Here is an 18409-nt window from a genome sequence, read left to right on the forward strand (position 1 = left end):
GGTTCAGTTCAGTTTCTGATCAAGGTAAGCCCCATGATGTTGATATTGGGTGATTCAGTGATGATAATGCCATTGAACGTCAAAGGGAGGCAGCTAGATTCTCACTTGTTCGAGATGTATTTACACATTTATTGAAAAAACAAAATGGTATGGGAGTACAGCTCAGGGACGATGAACCAAAAAACAACCTCATTTTTGTTTGTTCCTTGTCCACACATTTTTCACAAGTATTCTAAACATCTTATTATGATCACTCTTCCCCGAATACTCCCCTACTGAAATATGCTCTTCTTACCCCACTTCAGTCCAAAGATGTGCGGGTTAGGTTGATTGGCCATGCTAAAATTGCCCCTTAGTGTCCTGGGATGCGTAGATTAGAGGGATTAGCGGGTAAAATATGTAGGGATATGGGGGTAGGGCCTGGGTGGGATTTGTAGTCGGTGCAGACTCGATGGGCCGAATGGCCTTTTTCTGTACTGTAGGGTTTCTATGATTTCTATGATTTCGATCCTCAAAACTTATCCAGCACTGCTTCCTTCCTCATTAGTTTGGAAACACACTGTACACATTTTCGGGATTCCTCCCCCTCCTTGCACCTAATGCTGTTACAGTCCCAGTCCATATTAAGGTAATTGACATGTTCCGTTATCACTAACAATGCATCTTTCTGTTACTTTGATACTGAAATTTAATGTTTAAAGCCTCAGTTTGTGCTTAACTTTTGTTTGATTTGGATGCAAATTTCAGTCCCAACCTTTTAGCTTAAAGAAGGCGACTGGTCATTGTTGCTCAGGTCAAACTAAAACATTTACTGGGCATCTTGCATTGCCAGATCACATTGAGTCTTGATTAGACTGTGATTCCAAACTTGTTTAAAGCAGTGGAAGGCAGATTCTATAATGCTATGATGGTAAATCACTCCTTGTTCAACAATCTAGCCTTTAGAGGGCCTACCAGAGCAAAGCACAACACTGAGCTGACATGGATAGCTCACAGTGAATTACATAGAATTTACTGTCGCAAAACAGGCTATTCAACCCATCTGCTCTGGCTGGTGTTTATGCCCCATCTGAGCCTCCCCCACCCCCCATTTGTGTTCCTATCTTTCTATGTTCCCCTCCCCTCTTTATCTAACCTCTTTCTCCAGCATATCCCCTATTCCTCTTCTCCCTCGTATCCTAATCCACCTGATGTGTGCTGTTCACTTCAACTACTCCATGTGGGAGTAAGTCCCACATTCCAACCACTCTCGGAGTAAAGAGGTTTCTCCTGAATTCCTTGTTGCCTTTATTAGTGACTAACTCGTATTTATCGCCCCTCCCCCACCACCGTCCCCTCCCACAATCGGAAATATCCGCCGATATCTTGCTGCCGTTTACGTCGGCGGGATCTTACGGTCCCGTCGATGGCGTACCCCCCGCCCCAGGCAGCGAGGGATGCATTCAACGCGGGACCATAAGATCTCGACGCAAGCGAGCATTGCGCTGCCTCCCACCGCCGTGAAACACGCACCTGCTAAATGCTTTTCAAAAGACAAAATTGTACCCGCCTCTACTGCTACCTCTGGCAGCTTGTTCCAGACACTCATCACCCTCTGTGTGAAAAGTGAGGTTGGGAATTGCCGACAGCAGGTTAAGCGGCTGGCCACGTGAGGAGGCATCCTGTTCAGACATTAACAGGCTGCTGAAGCCTCCAGTATGGTGGGCAGGAATGGGATATGCATCACCTGCCATATCTCATCAAGAAATCAGTGCGGATTGCCCCCATCTGAAAGAAGCATTTGATTCTTGGCATGAACAAATAAGGGGCCTAAAGTTGGTACCCCCACACCACCACCACCCCCCCACCCCCTCACTCCACATCTGCATGGATTTCATCTGTGTGCTCCGTTTTGCTCCTATCATCTAAAGATGTACAGGTTAGGCGGAGTTACAGGGTTATTGGGATAGGGTGGGGGAGGGGGTAGAGTGCTTTTTTGGAGGGCCGGTGCAGATGTGATGGGCTGAATAGGCTCCTTCTGCACTGTAGCGATTCTATGGATTCTGTGGGCCATTGGTGGTGTCATAGCGACACAATCTTCAATTTTGCTTTGCTGGTGAGCTGTCTGTTTGAAACTCGCTGGTTCAGTGGAAATGAAGCCCAGTATTGAGTGAGACTCGGGCATCATTGGGATGGTACGGTGGCACAGTGGTTAGCACCGCTGCCCCACAGTGCCAGGGACCCGGGTTTGAATCTTGCTTTGGGTCACTGTCTGTGTGGAGTTTGCAGATTCTCTCTGTGTCTGCGTGGGTTTCCTCCGGGTGCTCCGGTTTCCTCCCACAGTCCGAAAGATGTGCGGGTTAGGTGGATTGGCCATGATAAATTGCCCCTTAGTGTCAGGGGGATTAGGAGTGTAAATATGTGGGGTTATGGAGATAGGACCTGAGTGCGATTGTTGTCAGTGCAGGCTCGATGGGCCAAATGGCCTCTTTCTGCACTGTAGATTCTATCTATCATTATTCAGACAGAGGGATCACTCTCTGTATGCTCACAAATACAAGTGCCTGATATGCTGGGTCAGTGTATCCGTGTTTTATCAAATAAAGCAACAACTAAAAAACGTTGGATGGGTTGAGTCAAGCTGGAACTCAGGAATTAATGCATAACTCATGGGGCGTGACCTTCCAGTTCTTCACACTGATCCCGCAGACGGTGCACCCCCACCCTGTGTTCCCTGGCAGTGTGGGGTGGAATCAATGGGAAATCCCTTTGATAGTGGAGGCACAGGAAGATCCCGCTGCAGGTGTGTTGCCAAGAAAAACACTGCGGGGAGGCCAGAGAATCCCACCCATGTATTACTGCTTCAGTATTGCTGAAAAAGGACATTTTGTTGAAGCTTTTCATCTTGCACTCATCAGGACAATCTCAAGAATCCTGATGAGTGTAAGACGAAAAGCTTTGACAAAATGCAGTTTTTTAAGCAAAACTCAAGTTCTGTACTACTAAAGGACTATTTATTATTCCTTCCATTGTACTTTGCCAAATTCATACACAGTAGTCTTTGCACAGCTGCACAAGGAAGTATTTGTACTTCCAATCTCAGTTTGACATACATACAAAAAACAACAAGATGCAATATGCAGAGTGTTCATTTGAGGATGCTCGATTAAACCCAACCTACATTCTGTGGAAATTGGGTTGCTGTGCAATTAATCCTGGTATTGATTCCAGCTCAGAGCTTCCCCAGGTCTCCCCTGAGCTGTTAGTGTGGGCTAGCTTTGCTGAAGTATCACAAATGGAAGACTTGTGTTGAATTTTTCAAATGGGGGTCGGGAACTCAACGCCTGGATAATTTCTGGGTCCCAATCCTGTGCCACAACCGCGTTGCTCACTCAACACTACCTTGAGATGTAGATGTCCTAATTTGGGCTCGGTGTCTAATTACTGATGCCAAATGTTATCAGGAGTGGGGAGCTATCTGTAGGTCAGTAAAGGTTGGCAACAACCAAGGTGGGACTTTGCAGAAGACAGCAGGTAGCAAGGTACCGCCCAAGCTACCTTGGGAGGACCAACTGCCTCACCCAGCACAAAATTAACCAAATGGTCAAATGCGAGGCAAAACGTGTGATCTGATGCAAGATCCTCCAGCCCCTAAAACTTTCCAAAGCTTTTATCTTCTGCCCACTTTGAACCCAATTATCCATGTACTAACGTGCATCAGACCGATTGGGTTAGGTAACTTCGAGAATTGCACCCCCCCTCTACTTCCCCCTCCCACCCTGGTCCGTTAACAGGTTCCTCAAGGAGTTTAATGGGCCGTCAATTGGAGGTGAGTGGGTTCTTTGTTACCCTCTCCTGCTGTCCTTTTGAAGATTGCGTTGCTTTCAGATGGCACCGGATCCATTGCCAGCCTCCGGGATCTCCATTTTCACATTTTAAAAAAATTCATTCATGGGATGTGGGCATTGCTGGCTGGGCCAGCATTTATTGCCCATCCCTGAGGGCATTTAGGAGTGAACCACATTGCTGTGGCTCTGGAGTCACATGTCGGCCAGACCAGGTAAGGATGGCAGATTTCCTTCCCTGCAGGACAATAGTGGGGCGGCACGGTAGCACAGTGGTGAGCACTGCTGCTTCACAGCACCAGGGGCCCGGGTTCAATTCCCGGCTTGGGTGACTGTCTGCGTGGAGTTTGCATGTTCTCCTCGTGTCTGCGTGGGTTTCCTCCGGGTCCTCCGGTTTCCTCCCACATTCTGAAAGATGTGCTGGTTAGGGTGCATTGGCCTGAACAGGTGCCGGAGTGTGGCGACTAGGGGAATTTCACAGTAACTTCATTGCAGTGTTAATGAAAGCCTTTCTTGTGACTAATAAATACACTTTGGTGAACCCGATGGGTTTTTATGACAACCGACAATAGTTTCACGATCATCAGTAGACTTTTAATTCCAGATTTTTATTGAATTCAAATTTCACCATCTGCTGTGGTGGGATTTGAACCCAGGTTTCCAGAGCATTACCCTGGATTATGAGTGTAGCAGACAATACCACTATGCCACCACCTTCCCTGCACCCCCAGCAATTGAAAATCACTGCTCTTGTTCTCCAGCTGGTGAAGGAACGTTATCTTTGAGTCACAAAATCTTGCCTTTAGGTTCTGACAATGGCATCCTCTTGCCCTTCACCCTCAATCTTGTCTCTGTGGTTGTACCTTTCTGGCTGAAACAGGCCACTGGATGAGAAACGTGATTGAATTGCCGATCAATATGTATTTCATTATACCTTCGGGATAGGTTAAATTTACATAGAAATGAACATGTTCACTCCTTTGAGTAACTATTGAAGCAGGTTTGACAGTTCTATGAGATGTCAATGAGCAATAATCTTCTATTGCCTCCCAATCTCATTTCATGGTAATAGTAGAAACTATTTCTAGAACACTTAAGCCAATCATTTCAACATTTTTATTAGAGGGGATCATAAAATAATGATCTTTGTCCTCAATTTTCAGTATTAAAGTGCCATCAGCACCGTATATGGACAGAATCAAACCGTTCTAACTCCGTGGGTGATTAATAATGCATTTGCCAAGGAAACCTCAAGTGTTCCAAATTATTGAAGGTAGTAATAATGGAAGAACATCCTGTAGAGGCCCATTACATCTGGAGTCCTTTGCCTTTCAAGAATGTCCAATAAATTACACTCTTTCCTGAAATGTCTTCCCGAACGTTTGGTAAACTGAAGAAGCAACATCCCCAGGGAAATAATCATCATCAGAGCGAAACATTCTTAGAATCATAGAATCCCCACAGTGCAGAAGAGGCCATTTGTCCCATCGGGTCTGCACCGACTCTCTGACAGAGTATCTCACCCAGGCCCTTTCCCTCGCTGTATCCCTATACCCCACACATTTACTATGGATCATCCATCTCACCTAGACATCTTGAGAGACTAAGGGGCAATTTAGCATGGCCAATCCATCTTGGCAGCACATCTTTGGAGTGTGGGACGAAACTAGAGCACCCGGAGGAGACGCACGTAGACATGGGGAGAACGGCCCGGTGGCACAGTGGTTAGCATTGCTGCCTCACAGCATCAGGGACCCAGATTCGATTCCCCGGCTTGGGTCACTGTCTGTATGGAGTTTGCACCTTATCCCCGTGTCTGCGTGGGTTTCCTCCGGTTTCCTCCCACACTCCAAAAAAGACGTGCTGGTTAGGTGGTTTAGCCATGCTAAATTCTCCCTCAGTGTACCCAAACAGGCACCGGAGTGTGGTGACGAGGGGATTTTCACAGTAACTTCATTGCAGTGTTGATGTAAGCCTACTTGTGACACTAATAAATAAACTTAACTTAAAAAAAACTTAACGTGCAAACTCTGCACAGACATTCATCCAAGGCTAGGATTGAACCCCTGGAGCTGTGATGTGGCAGTACTAATCACTGTGCCACCGTGCATGGTTCACTAAGCGAACTATGAATTAACAAGAACTACAGGCCTGTAAAACTGGTGCAGTGTGATCTGATATCTCATCCCTTGTCTCTCACTAAGTACAGTATACTACAATAGCTCGAAGATTTGCAAAGGGCAGTTCAATGGTGTTTCAATTCTGAAATAAGAAGTCAGTCCAGTCATTTTATATATCTTTCATGTTCTTTCCCAGACTCTCCTGGAACTGGGAGCTTCTACTGATTATAAGGATAGTCGTGGCCTGACAGCACTCTATCACACCGCGATGGTCGGAGGGGACCCTTACTGCTGTGAATTGCTGCTTTATCAGCATGCTTCAATTGGCTGTAAAGATGAAAATGGATGGCAGGAAATCCATCAGGTAAATAAAACTAATTATTCTTGATTTGTACCTTAGTTCTGGAAAGTAAAATTCCAGGGTGGGATACTGATGTGCATTTATCTCAAATTATTTTCTCTCCTCTTTTAAGACCATATCCATTCTCTAAAGTGGTACAGAGAGAAATTTCAGGTGAAATGGATACACCAACACTCGTAGGCACAACATTGTTTCAGAGTCTTTGTTAAGACCATAAGACCATAATTACACTTATTACACTTATTGTTATTACACTTTATGATTTCTCTTTTGTCTCATAGAACTCATAGAATCCCTACAGTGCAGGAGGAGGCCATTCGGCCCATCGAGTCTGCACCAACAACAATCCCACCCAGGCCCTATTCCCATATCCCCACATATTTACCCTGCTAATCCCCTGACACTAGGGTTAATTTAGCATGGCCAATCAACCTAACCAGCACATCTTTGGACTGTAGACTGCTATATTTTAACAGGTTGTGGTAGCATTGGGGTCATGTTATGGGGACTTGACGAATAATCCAGGGAACCCAATTTCAAATCCCACCACGGCAGTTTCAGAATTTAAAGTCAATTATTTTTTAAAAAGGCAATAAAATGAAAATCCAGTGAACGTGATCACGAAGCGGTTGGATCGTCAGCAAAACACAACTGCTCTTTCAGCACCTATACATGTGAACTCAGCTCCACATCAATGTGGCTGACTTTTAACTGCCCTCTGAAGTGGCCTCCTGAGTCACTCGGGAGTGTCAAAAAGGCTCACCATTTCCCTCTCCTGAAACCTGGAGCTGGCCGTTAAATGCGGACCTTCCCAGTGAGGTCCACATCTTGGGCTGGGATATTAAAAAGTGAGACGTTTCGCAAACATTTATCTAAATATGGTTTTGAACCAAGTCTGGAGGTTGGTCAGCAGAAATAGTGCATTCTTGTGCAAATACCAAACAAGTCTGCAAGATCGATTAAAAAGAGGGGGAAGAGAACAACAAAGAAATTATTGTTTAAATCTTATCAGAGCAATAGAAAATGAATGAGCGCGTTGGCTGGCTTGTCGCTGTGTTTCCCTTTCATTCCCCCTCTAATTGTGACCTAAACTATTATCATTTCATTGTCTATGATTCATTTGATTTCTTTCCACAATCCAGAGGAAAATTGGATGGCTATAGCTCACCTCAAAGCTACGTTTGATATTTTAAATATTAATTCAACCGTGGCTCAGCTCACAAAAGCATGAAGTTGGATCTTTTGAAGTAGTGCTTGGCTCGGAAAGGCGCCACAAAGAACAAGTATTGAAACCTGTACTGATGGGAACGTGTGGAGATGCCAGCGTTGGACTAGGATGGGCACAGTAAGAAATCTCGCAACACCAGGTTAAAGTCACCTGATGAAGGAGCAGCACTTCAAAAGCTCGTGATACCAAATAAACCAGTTGGACTTTAACCTGGTGTTGTGAGACTTCTTACTTAGATGAGAACAGAATAAGGTCTTCATTCTGCAGCCATTTTTCATCAAATCTGGAACATTTAAGGAGAGATTTAGGTGCTGACTGCATTCATAGACAAACCGAACAGATATTTGATTTGATTTGATTTATTATTGTCACGTGTATTAGTATACAGTGAAAAGTATTGTTTCCTGTGCACTTTACACACAAAGCATACCGTTCATAGAGAAGGAAAGGAGAGGGTGCAGAATTTAGTGTTACAGTCATAGCTAGGGTGTAGAGAAAGATCAACTTAATGCGAGGTCGGTCTATTCAAGAGCCTGCTGATGTAACACAGATCTCAATGATGGAATCTACGATTTATTTATTCGGAACTGTGAATAGTGCAACTCATTACTGCTGACAAGTCATGCCAGGAGCTAGACTACATTGACAGCCTGAATGCGTTGACATGGCTAATCATAGTCAGCGAACTTGTATTATCTGTTTTGACGCTGTTCACAACATTGCTTCCTTGGATAACACATTGGAGAAACCTCTAGTTGTGGGAAAAGCTTACAGGTGGCCATGAGGTAGAAAAGAAGGAAATAACAAGGTTTCAGAAAGAAAGACAGATGCCACAAAATTAGTCTCAATGACACCTTTTCTGCTAATGTAACGGGCGCTATTACAGTACCAACATTGTACCCGTCCTGCATGACTGCAGATGTGACCATGGCTATGAATTCCTTTGTGTTGATGAGCTGGCCAGTGATCAGTGAGGGGCCATTGTGCATGCGCCGATCTCGGCGCTGACAGATTGGCACAGGCGCAGTGGCCCGCTCAGCGCTATGCTGCCAGCCTTTCCAGCGGGAATAGGTCCTGGCCACTGAATTTTAGCGTGATTCACACTAGTGTACTCTGCAGTGCCCGGAGTGTGGGAGATTCATTCTGAAACTCCCGCTGAAAAAAACAGCAGGATTTACTGCAGCTTTTACTTAGAATTTTTTTGGGGAGAATCCCACCTATGATGTTTCAAGTGATGCTCATCCAAATACTTCTTAAAGTTTGTCAGGTTTCCAGCCTCCACTACCTTACCAGGCAGTGCATTCCAGATTCCCACCACCCTCTGAGCGAAAAACCAATCAGGTAAGGGCCACTGCAGGAACCACAAAGCCTCCGCATTGCATTGAAATCGATTCATTTTATATATTTACTCTACAGAAGAGAGAGCTGGTAATTCTAACTGAAACCAAATACCTGAAGCGATGGAAGCTGCAATCATGACTTTACACTCACACCCTCGCTCCAGCTGCTCTCAACTTCAAACACAACAGATTTGCTCCCATTTCAACAAGATTTCATGGAAACTCACTCAGTTTGCTGCACTCTCACTATATTCCTGCTGCAAATATTGCCAGAGTGGCTGTTCGACAGCCAAGATATCCTGAGTCAGAGCCCCAACACCTGGTGCACACCTAGATGAGCTTCTTGCGTATTGCTGGAGCTGTGTTCATCCGTAAAGTGAGAATATCCCATCGCACTCCTGACTTGTGCCTTGCTTTTGGGAGTCAGGAGGTGAGTTACTCACCACAGTTATTTCCAGTCTCTGACCTGGTCTTGTGGTGGTCTCCTTAAGCAAAGTATATAGCCAGGCAGGTAGGAGCAGCTCCTGACGTGCGTCTCAGACAAATATCACAACATTGTTCCACCAGTCAGTGATTTTACCAGCCATAAACATTAATGGATGCAAGCTTGACACCATTGCAGCCTGCTCTATCGAATTAGACAACTAATATTGTCTCTGTACACTAAACGGGGATGTGATGGCTTAGTGGTGTTGTTGCTAGGCTATTAATCCAAAAAACTCAGCTGATGTCCTGGGGTCCGAGGTTCAAATATCGCCACGGCAGATGGTGGAATTTGAATTCAATAAAAAAATCTGGGATTAAGAATCTACTGATGACCATTGTCAATTGCCATAAAAACCCATCTGGTTCACTAATGTCCTTCAGGGAAGGAAATCTGCCGGCCTTACCTGGTCTGGCCTACATGTGACTCCAGAACCACAGCAATGTGGTTGATTCTCAACTGCCCTCAGGCAACTAGGGATGGGCAATAAATGCTGGCCAGCCAGCGACGCCCATGTCCCATAAATGAATTCAAAAAACATAAAAGGATAACAAATCTGAAAGTAAAAAAGAAATAGTTCTGTTTTCATCATCACCATAGAAACCCTACAGTGCAGAAGGAGGCCATTCGGCCCATTGAGTCTGCACCAACCACAATTCCATCCAGGCCCTATTCCCATAACCCCACATCTTTACCTTGCTAATCATCCTGACACTCGGGTCAATTTAGCACGGCCAATCAACCTAACCCACACATCCACCACCACAGGGTGGTGGTGGATGGAAAATTTTCGGATTGGAGGCAGGTTGCTAGCGGAGTGCCACAGGGATCAGTGCTTGGTCCTCTGCTCTTTGTGATTTTTATTAATGACTTAGAGAAGGGGGCTGAAGGGTGGATCAGTAAATTTGCTGATGACACCAAGATTGGTGGAGTAGTGGATGAGGTGGAGGGCTGTTGTAGGCTGCAAAGAGACATAGATAGGATGCAAAGCTGGGCTGAAAAATGGCAAATGGAGTTTGACCCTGATAAATGTGAGGTGATTCATTTTGGTAGGACTAATTTAAATGTGGATTACAGGGTCAAAGGTAGGGTTCTGAAGACTGTGGAGGAACAGAGAGATCTTGGGGTCCATATCCACAGATCTCTAAAGGTTGCCACTCAAGTGGATAGAGCTGTGAAGAAGGCCTATAGTGTGTTAGCTTTTATTAACAGGGGGTTGGAGTTTAAGAGCCGTGGGGTTATGCTGCAACTGTACAGGACCTTGGTGAGACCACATTTGGAATATTGTGTGCAGTTCTGGTCACCTCACTATAAGAAGGATGTGGAAGCGCTGGAAAGTGTGCAGAGGAGATTTACCAGGATGCTGCCTGGTTTGGAGGGTAGGTCTTATGAGGAAAGGTTGAGGGAGCTGGGGCTATTCTCTCTGGAGCGGAGGAGGCTGAGGGGAGACTTAATAGAGGTTTATAAAATGATGAAGGGGATAGATAGAGTGAACGTTCAAAGACTATTTCCTCGGGTGGATGGAGCGATTACAAGGGGGCATAACTATAAGGTTCATGGTGGGAGATATAGGAAGGATATCAGAGGTAGGTTCTTTACGCAGAGAGTGGTTGGGGTGTGGAATGGACTGCCTGCAGTGATAGTGGAGTCAGACACTTTAGGAACATTTAAGTGGTTATTGGATAGGCATATGGAGCACACCAGGATGATAGGGAGTGGGATAGCTTGATCTTGGTTTCAGGTAAAGCTCGGCACAACATCGTGGGCCGAAGGGCCTGTTCTGTGCTGTACTGTTCTATGTTCTATGTTCTATCTTTGGACTGTGGGAGGAAACCGGAGCAGCCGGAGGAAACCCACTTAGGGACTTCGAATGACTTTGACAGGTAGTACACAATGATGAAGATCCCATGGCTTCTGCTATGATGTGCCTTTGAACTTGACTCAATACTGGGATCTTTTGAACAGTGAAGTACAAAGCAATTCAGCTTTTATTTGATTTGATTTTATTTCGCCGAAAAGGGTATCAATTCTCTGACGTATCCTTTTTGGTTCAAGAAGTTTCCTTCACTATCACAAATGCATAACTCCTCTGATTGTTTTAAGAATTTTTAATCTGTGCCTGTGGTTTATTATTGTGAATATTTTTATTCCATTTAAAAATTGAGATTCCAGTGATGGAAATAAAAAAATGTGCATGCTGTCCGAATATTGAATGATAGTTTCGACTCTTGTCTCTTCTTCTTAGGCGTGTCGTTATGGTTTCGTTCAACATCTGGAACATCTGCTTTTCTACGGAGCTGATATGGGAGCACAGAATGCCTCGGGCAATGCAGCACTCCATGTCTGTGCCCTTTATAATCAGGTGAGAAGTCGACACTCATTGCAATATCTTAATTTTTGTTTTGCAATTAATCCTCTTTCATATTGCAGTTCACCAGTTGAGCAAGAATGCCAGAAATAATTTCAGAAAGGAATATAATTACATGTTATAGCATGAAGCAACTGTGAAGCTGCAAATTACTACTGGTGATAACAGCGGGTACAATAGTGACGGCATTCTTGTGAGATACCTGTCATTTTATTTTACATAGGTTAATCTTTCCTTTAAATAACAAAGAAATGTCAATTCCTTTCCCGTTGATATACCGAACAGTAATTTCCAAGAGGAGTCATTCTGGGCTTGAAATGTTAACTTAATTTCTTTTTCCACAATGCTGCCAGATGTGCTGAGTATTTACATGGAAACATAGAAAATAGGAGTAGGAGTAGGCCATTCAGCCCTTCGAGACTGCCCCACCATTCATTATGATCACAGCTGATCCTCTATCTCAATGCCATACTCCCGTGCGCCTTAATGTCTCCAGCACTTTCTGTTTTTATATCAGTCATTTCCAAGCTTTGAACTGCACTGTCGGCTCACCAGCTTAATTCTATAGGACAGCCTTGCGTTGCAGAATATTCATTGTCCCAAGTCAGTCAAAGATTTGGCTTTTGTCCTGTGAGCATGAATGCTTTGACCCAGCTCTGTTTGATATTTCCTATGGTTCCCATTGGTCAAGCATTCATACATCTGGGGTGGCTCGGTGGCACAGCAGTTAGCACAGCTGCCTCACAGCTCCAGAGACCTGGGTTCGAATCCTGGCTTGGGTCACTGTCTGTGTGGAGTCTGCATGTTCTCCCCGTGTCTGCGTGGGTTTCCTCCGGGTGCTCCAGTTTCCTCCCACACTCCAAAGGTGTGCGGTTTAGGTTGATTGGCCATGCTAAATTGCCCCTTCGTGTCCCGGGATGCGCAGATTATCATAGAAATCATAGAAACCCTACAGTGCAGAAGGAGGCCATTCGGCCCATCGAGTCTGCACCGACCTCAATCCCACCCAGGCCCTACCCCCACATATTTACCTGCTAATCTCTCTAACCTATGCATCTCAGGACTCTAAGGGGCAATTTTTAACCTGGCCAATCAACCTAACCCACACATCTTTGGACTGTGGGAGGAAACCGGAGCACCCGGAGGAAACCCACGCAGACACGAGGAGAATGTGCAAACTCCACACAGACAGTGACCCGAGCCGGGAATCGAACCCGGCACCCTGGAGCTGTGAAGCAGCAGTGCTAACCACCGTGCTACCGTGCCGCCCTAGCGGGGGAAATATGTGGGGTTACGGGGATAGGGCCTGGATGGGATTGTGATCGGTGCAGACTTGATGGGCCGAATGGCCTCCTTCTGCACTGTAGGGATTCTATGATTTCATCTTTTTGGCAGATTTTTTTTTCACCAAAATAAGTTGCTTTTCTATGATGTACTGGAGGATTGGTTAAAAAAAAAGGCAGCCAGATGTGGATGACTTAATCATGTCACATGCACTCTGCCCAAAGGCAGCTCCTTAGTTCATTGTCTGCTGATGCTCCAACCTGAGCCATTTCTTTGGCAATTTCTATCAATCGTGCCATGCCATTGCCTTCCACTCTCAGGGTGGGCTAAGGAGGCAACTCCTCAACCGACCTTAGCTGGAACAAGACTCAAACCCCCGCTGCTGACAACATTCTGAATCACATTCTAGCCTACTGAGCTTACCAGCTTTAACCTGGTGTTGTCAGACTTCTTACTGTGCAGCTTCCCAAAGTGGAAGATGCCAACATACAAAGTACAGTTAATTTGTTGGAAGACCGGCAGAAGCTGCAAAGGGATATGAGTGAGTTTGGGAAATGGATCAAAAGGCAGCAGATGGAATCCAATGTCAGTAAGTGTGAAGTGGTGCATTTTGTGATGTAGCAAATAATACCAGTGATTGAACACTGAACGAAAGGATGTTTGGAATTGTGGAGGAGTTGATGGAATTGTGGGACAGCATAGGGAATTGTGGGAGAGCGGAAGGAGTTGTGGGAGACGGGAGAGAATTGTGAGAGAGCTGAGGGAATCATGGGAGAGCTGAGGGAATTTGGAAGAGGTGACGGAATTGTGGGAGAGTTGGATCACCAGACATTAATGACAGCATCAAAATTTTCTTCAGGCTTTGAAAAATCTCTTTACTAAAGGAATTTAAATTTAAGCTAAGAATATAAAAAAGCAAGAAGTATTTATGAACCTCAGCAGAACATTAATAAGCTCTTGGTTATATATTGACGTGCGATTTTGGGCTCTGGGCCATGGGAGAGTTAATGAGGTTTTAGAAAAGACACATAGGGCCCGATTTTACCTTTAAGTTGCGCCCATTTTCAGGCACGAAAATTTGGTAAAGTTGGGCATGAGGCGAGTAGTGCAATCTGCAACCGTCTCTGGGGCGGTTCCCCCTTTACCAAGGGCCTAAAATGGCCACCGTCAGCACCACGCCCGAAACAGGCGCGACGTCAATTTAAATGCATTTGCATGCATTTAAATTGACTTAATGGGTTGGACACCCAAACTTACCGGCATTTCCCCCTTTACCACCGCATTCGCCTATCCAGATTCGGCGCGAAACAGACATGGTCCACAAAGATCAGATTTGGGCGCTCCAGCTTTTAAGGAGGTAAATTCAAAGCTTCCGGCGGCTCTCTGACTCAGATTGGTGGTGTGTGTGGGGGAGAGGGGAGGGGGGGTGGTGGAGGGAGGTGGGTCAGATGGCTCTCTGGTGGGGGGAAGGGAGGCGGGTCAGATGGCTCTCTGGTGGGGAGGGAGGGAGGTAGGTCAGATCGCTCTCTGGTGGGGGGGAGGGAGGCGGGTCAGATCGTTCTCTGGTGGGGGGAAGGGAGGCGGGTCAGATCGCTCTCTGGTTGGGGGGAGGGAGGCGGGACAGATGGCTCTCTGGTGGGGGGGAAGGAGGCGGGTCAGATGGCTCTCTGGTGGGGGGGAGGGAGGCGGGTCAGATGGCTCTCTGGTGGGGGGGGAGGGAGGTGGGCCAGATGGCTCTCTGGTGGGGGGAGGGAGGCGGGTCAGATCGCTCTCTGGTGGGGAGGAGGGAGGCGGGTCCGATCGCTCTCTGCTGAGTGGGGGGTAGGGAGGCGGGTCAGATGGCTCTCTGGTGGGGGGGAGGGAGGCGGGTCAGATCGCTCTCTGGTGGGGGGGAGGGAGGTGGGTCAGATCGTTCTCTGGTGGGGGGGGGGCAGGGAGGGTCTGCTGCCACTTTACGTGTAATCGGTGGGGGGGGAGGGGGACAGGAGGCCGTGAGCGGTCTGGGTAGCGGGGGGGAGGGGTAGGGGGATAAGGGGGACAGCTATGTTGTGGGGGTAGGGCAATGTCTGTGGGGGTCAGGGGAAGGAATTATCCGGCCCGGGAGTGATGTGGCAGGGGAGCGTTTTTCTATTTTCTTTCTGCGCATGTGCAGTTGAAGGCTCCCATCGGAGCAGCAGCGTTTCGGGCGTGATAAGCCCCGCCCACAGGCAGCTGCAGCGTGATTCAGAATTGCTTCTTTTTCAGGCAGAGTGCGTATGGGAAATGGGTCTAAAAGTCAGATCTGAAACACTCCCAGATTCAGCACTTGGAATCAAAATGGCAAAATCGGGCCTACAGAGATTCATTGGGATGAGAAAGGGCAATGGTCTGAGGAAACACAGACACGAAGGAAGTGCTGAACAATTGGGTATTGTTTGGTGGATACTGTACAGATTATGGAGTGATATGACTGGCGTGTTAAACATTATGTAAGTTCAGGATAGGGTAGATCGAAGCAGATTGTAACTCACAGTTGGGGTGGCCAAGAATGACCATAACTATTGTTCAGTATCGATCTAAGTGAACATTAATTCAGTGTCTCCTTGGAGAGATAAAAGGCACAAGTATTCCACTTCAAAAACAGATGCTGCGGTTACTTTCCTGAGTTATGCAAATATAAAAGGGGAAATAAGACAGTGTTATTTAATTCCCATAACATTGAAAAGCACTTAGACTGTTAAAATGAGAAATAATGCCATTGAAAACCAAGAACGCACGTATAGCGTACCAGAATATATAAGAGTCTGAGTTAAATACTTTAATAGATTGCTTTGGCATGATTAATAACAAAGCCATACTCAATTAAACTATAGTAAACGGTAAACTTTCAGCATTGTGAAGGATTTTAGCGTGCATCATTGATATTCATGTATTGATTCCAAGTTCAAGGTCGCCTCTGATTCATTTATGGATAGTGCCCTGATTGCAATTTTTTTTTCTCTCTCCTGTGCTTAGCCCACTGGCTTGCTGATGAGGTTATCCCCTTCCTGTGTTGCTGGAACTCTGTAGTTGAGTGGGGAAAACGTTTGGCGGGTGGAGTGTAATGTGGGAAAATGTGAGGTTGTCCACTATGGTGGGAAGAGAAGAAAAGCAGATTATTATTTAACTTCAGAGACTGCGGAATGCTGAGGTACAGAGGGATCTGGGTCTCCTTGTGCATGGATCACAAAAATGTTAGCTTGCAGACACAGCACGTCATTAGGAAGGCAAAGGGAAGGTTAGAAGACTTTTACTAAGTGGGGGTGGAGAATATAAATGGCAAAGTCATCCTGCAATTGTGCAAAGCATTGGTGAGCCCACACCTAGATTTGATCTCCTTGCTGAAGGAGGGATATCCTTGTATTGGAAGTCGTTCAGAAAATGTTCACTAGGTTGATTCCTGAAATGGCGAAGTTGTCTTTGAAGGAAAGGTTTAGCAGGTGGGGTCTCTTCGCTTGGGAATTTAGAATGAGAGGTGACCTTATTGAAACAACATACATGATTCTGAGGGAGCTTTGACAAGGAAGCTGCTGAGATAGCGGTGTGTTCCCTTGTGGGGGAAATCTAAAACTAGGGAATACAGTCTTAAAATAATTCAAGTTTCTACTTTCATTCAGAGGTTCATTAATATTTGGAATTCACTAACCCAGAGACCTTTGAATAAACCCAAGGCTGAGTGAGACAGGTTTCTAAACTACAATGGAGTCAAGTCAACATCTTTTCCCAAAGGTAGGGGAGTCTAAAACTAGAGGGCATAAGTTTAAGGTGAGAGGGGAGAGATACAAAAGGGTCCAGGGGGCAATATTTTCACTGAGGGTAGTGAGTGTGTGGAATGAGCTGCCAGAGGCAGTAGTAGAGGTAGGTACAATTTTGTCTTTTAAAAAGCATTTAGACAGTTACATGGGTAAGATAGGTATAGAGGGATATGGGCCAAATGCGGGCAATTGGGACTAGCTTAGTGGTAAAACTGGGCGGCATGGACAAGTTGGGCCAAAGGGCCTGTTTCCATGCTGTAAACCTCTATGACTCTTAAGGATTATGGGGGACAGGCAGCAACATGGAATTAAGACCACAGTCAGATCAGCTATGATCTTATTGAATGGCAGAGCAGATTTGATGGGCGGAAAGGTCTATTTCTGCTCCTAATTCTTATGTTTTTATGAACAGTTGGTGAGTCATCTGTCATTGCCTTGGACATCTTCAAGGCTGACAGGCTCCTGTATCTTGCACTTCAGAATGAGCTATACCATACATCTTATATGGCAATCTAGTTTCCTCTACATCATTAGACTCCTGACTTGTGCCTTGTAGACGATAGAGAGGCTTTGGAGAGTCAGGAGGTAAGTTACTCACCACAGAATTACCAGCCTCTGACTTTCTCTCATTGCCACAATATTAAAATGGCTAGTCTGTTTCAGTTTCTGGTCAATGGTAATCCCCCGTATATTGATAGTGGGGGATTCAGGCAAGGTAAAGTCATTGAATATAAAGGGGTGAGAGTTAGATCCTCTCTTGCTGGAGATGGTCATTGTCTGGCACTTAGGTGACGCAAAGGTTACTTGCCACCTATCAGCCCAATCTTGGGTACTGTCCTGGCCTTGCTGCATTTGGACATGGACTGCTTCAGTATCTGAGGAATCACCAATGGTGCTGAACATTTTGCAATCATTCGTGAACACCCTCACTTCTGACCTTATGATAGAAGGAAGGTCATTGATGAAGCAGTTGAAGATGGTTGGGTCCAGGACACTACCCTGAGGAAGTCTGCAAAGAGTTTCTGGAGCTGAGATGACTGACCTCCAACCACCACAACCATCTTCCTTTGTGCCAGGTTTGACTCCAACCAGTGGAGAGTTTTCCCTCTGATTTCCATTGACTCTCGATTTACTAGGGCTCCTTGATGCCACACTCTGTCAAATGCTGCCTTGATGTCGAGGGCTGTCACTCTCACCTCATCTCCTGGAGTAAGGCTATCTTGCCCATGTTATGAGGTCAGGAGCTGAGTGACCCTGGTGAAACCCAAACTGGGTGTCACTGAGCAGGTTATTGCTGAGCAGGTACTGCTTGATAGCACTGTTGATGACCCCTTCCATCACTTTACTGATGATCGAGAGTAGACTGGGCAGTAATTGGCTAGGTTGGATTGGTCCTGCTTTTTGTGTACAGGACCGACCTGGGCAATTTTCTTCATTGTTGGATAGATGCCAGTGTTGTAGCTGTACTGGAAGAGCTTGGCAAGGGGAGCGGCAAGTTCTGCAGCACAAGTCTTCAGTACTATTGCTGGAATGTTATCAGGGCCCATTGCCTTTGCAGCATCAAGTGCTGTCAGCCATTTCTTGACATCATTTGGAGTGAATCGACTTGGCTGAAGACGACATCTGT

The 18409-nt window shown here is 45.9% G+C and overlaps 1 protein-coding gene across 1 annotated transcript in view; it reads left to right on the plus strand.

The window, feature by feature from the left end:
* Nucleotides 1-18409, plus strand: part of LOC144485276 (SH3 and multiple ankyrin repeat domains protein 2-like) — a gene marked incomplete at its 3' end in the record, with an annotated part of 595748 nt that overhangs the window by 45667 nt on the left and 531672 nt on the right. The window contains exons 6-7 of the mRNA XM_078203484.1: nt 6141-6308; nt 11603-11719. Coding sequence (XP_078059610.1) covers nt 6141-6308; nt 11603-11719 — 285 coding nt within the window. The remainder of the gene's footprint in view (nt 1-6140; nt 6309-11602; nt 11720-18409) is intronic.

This window comes from Mustelus asterias, unplaced genomic scaffold (genome assembly GCF_964213995.1).
Source record: "Mustelus asterias unplaced genomic scaffold, sMusAst1.hap1.1 HAP1_SCAFFOLD_182, whole genome shotgun sequence".
In the NCBI taxonomy this organism is placed as follows: Eukaryota; Metazoa; Chordata; class Chondrichthyes; order Carcharhiniformes; family Triakidae; genus Mustelus; species Mustelus asterias.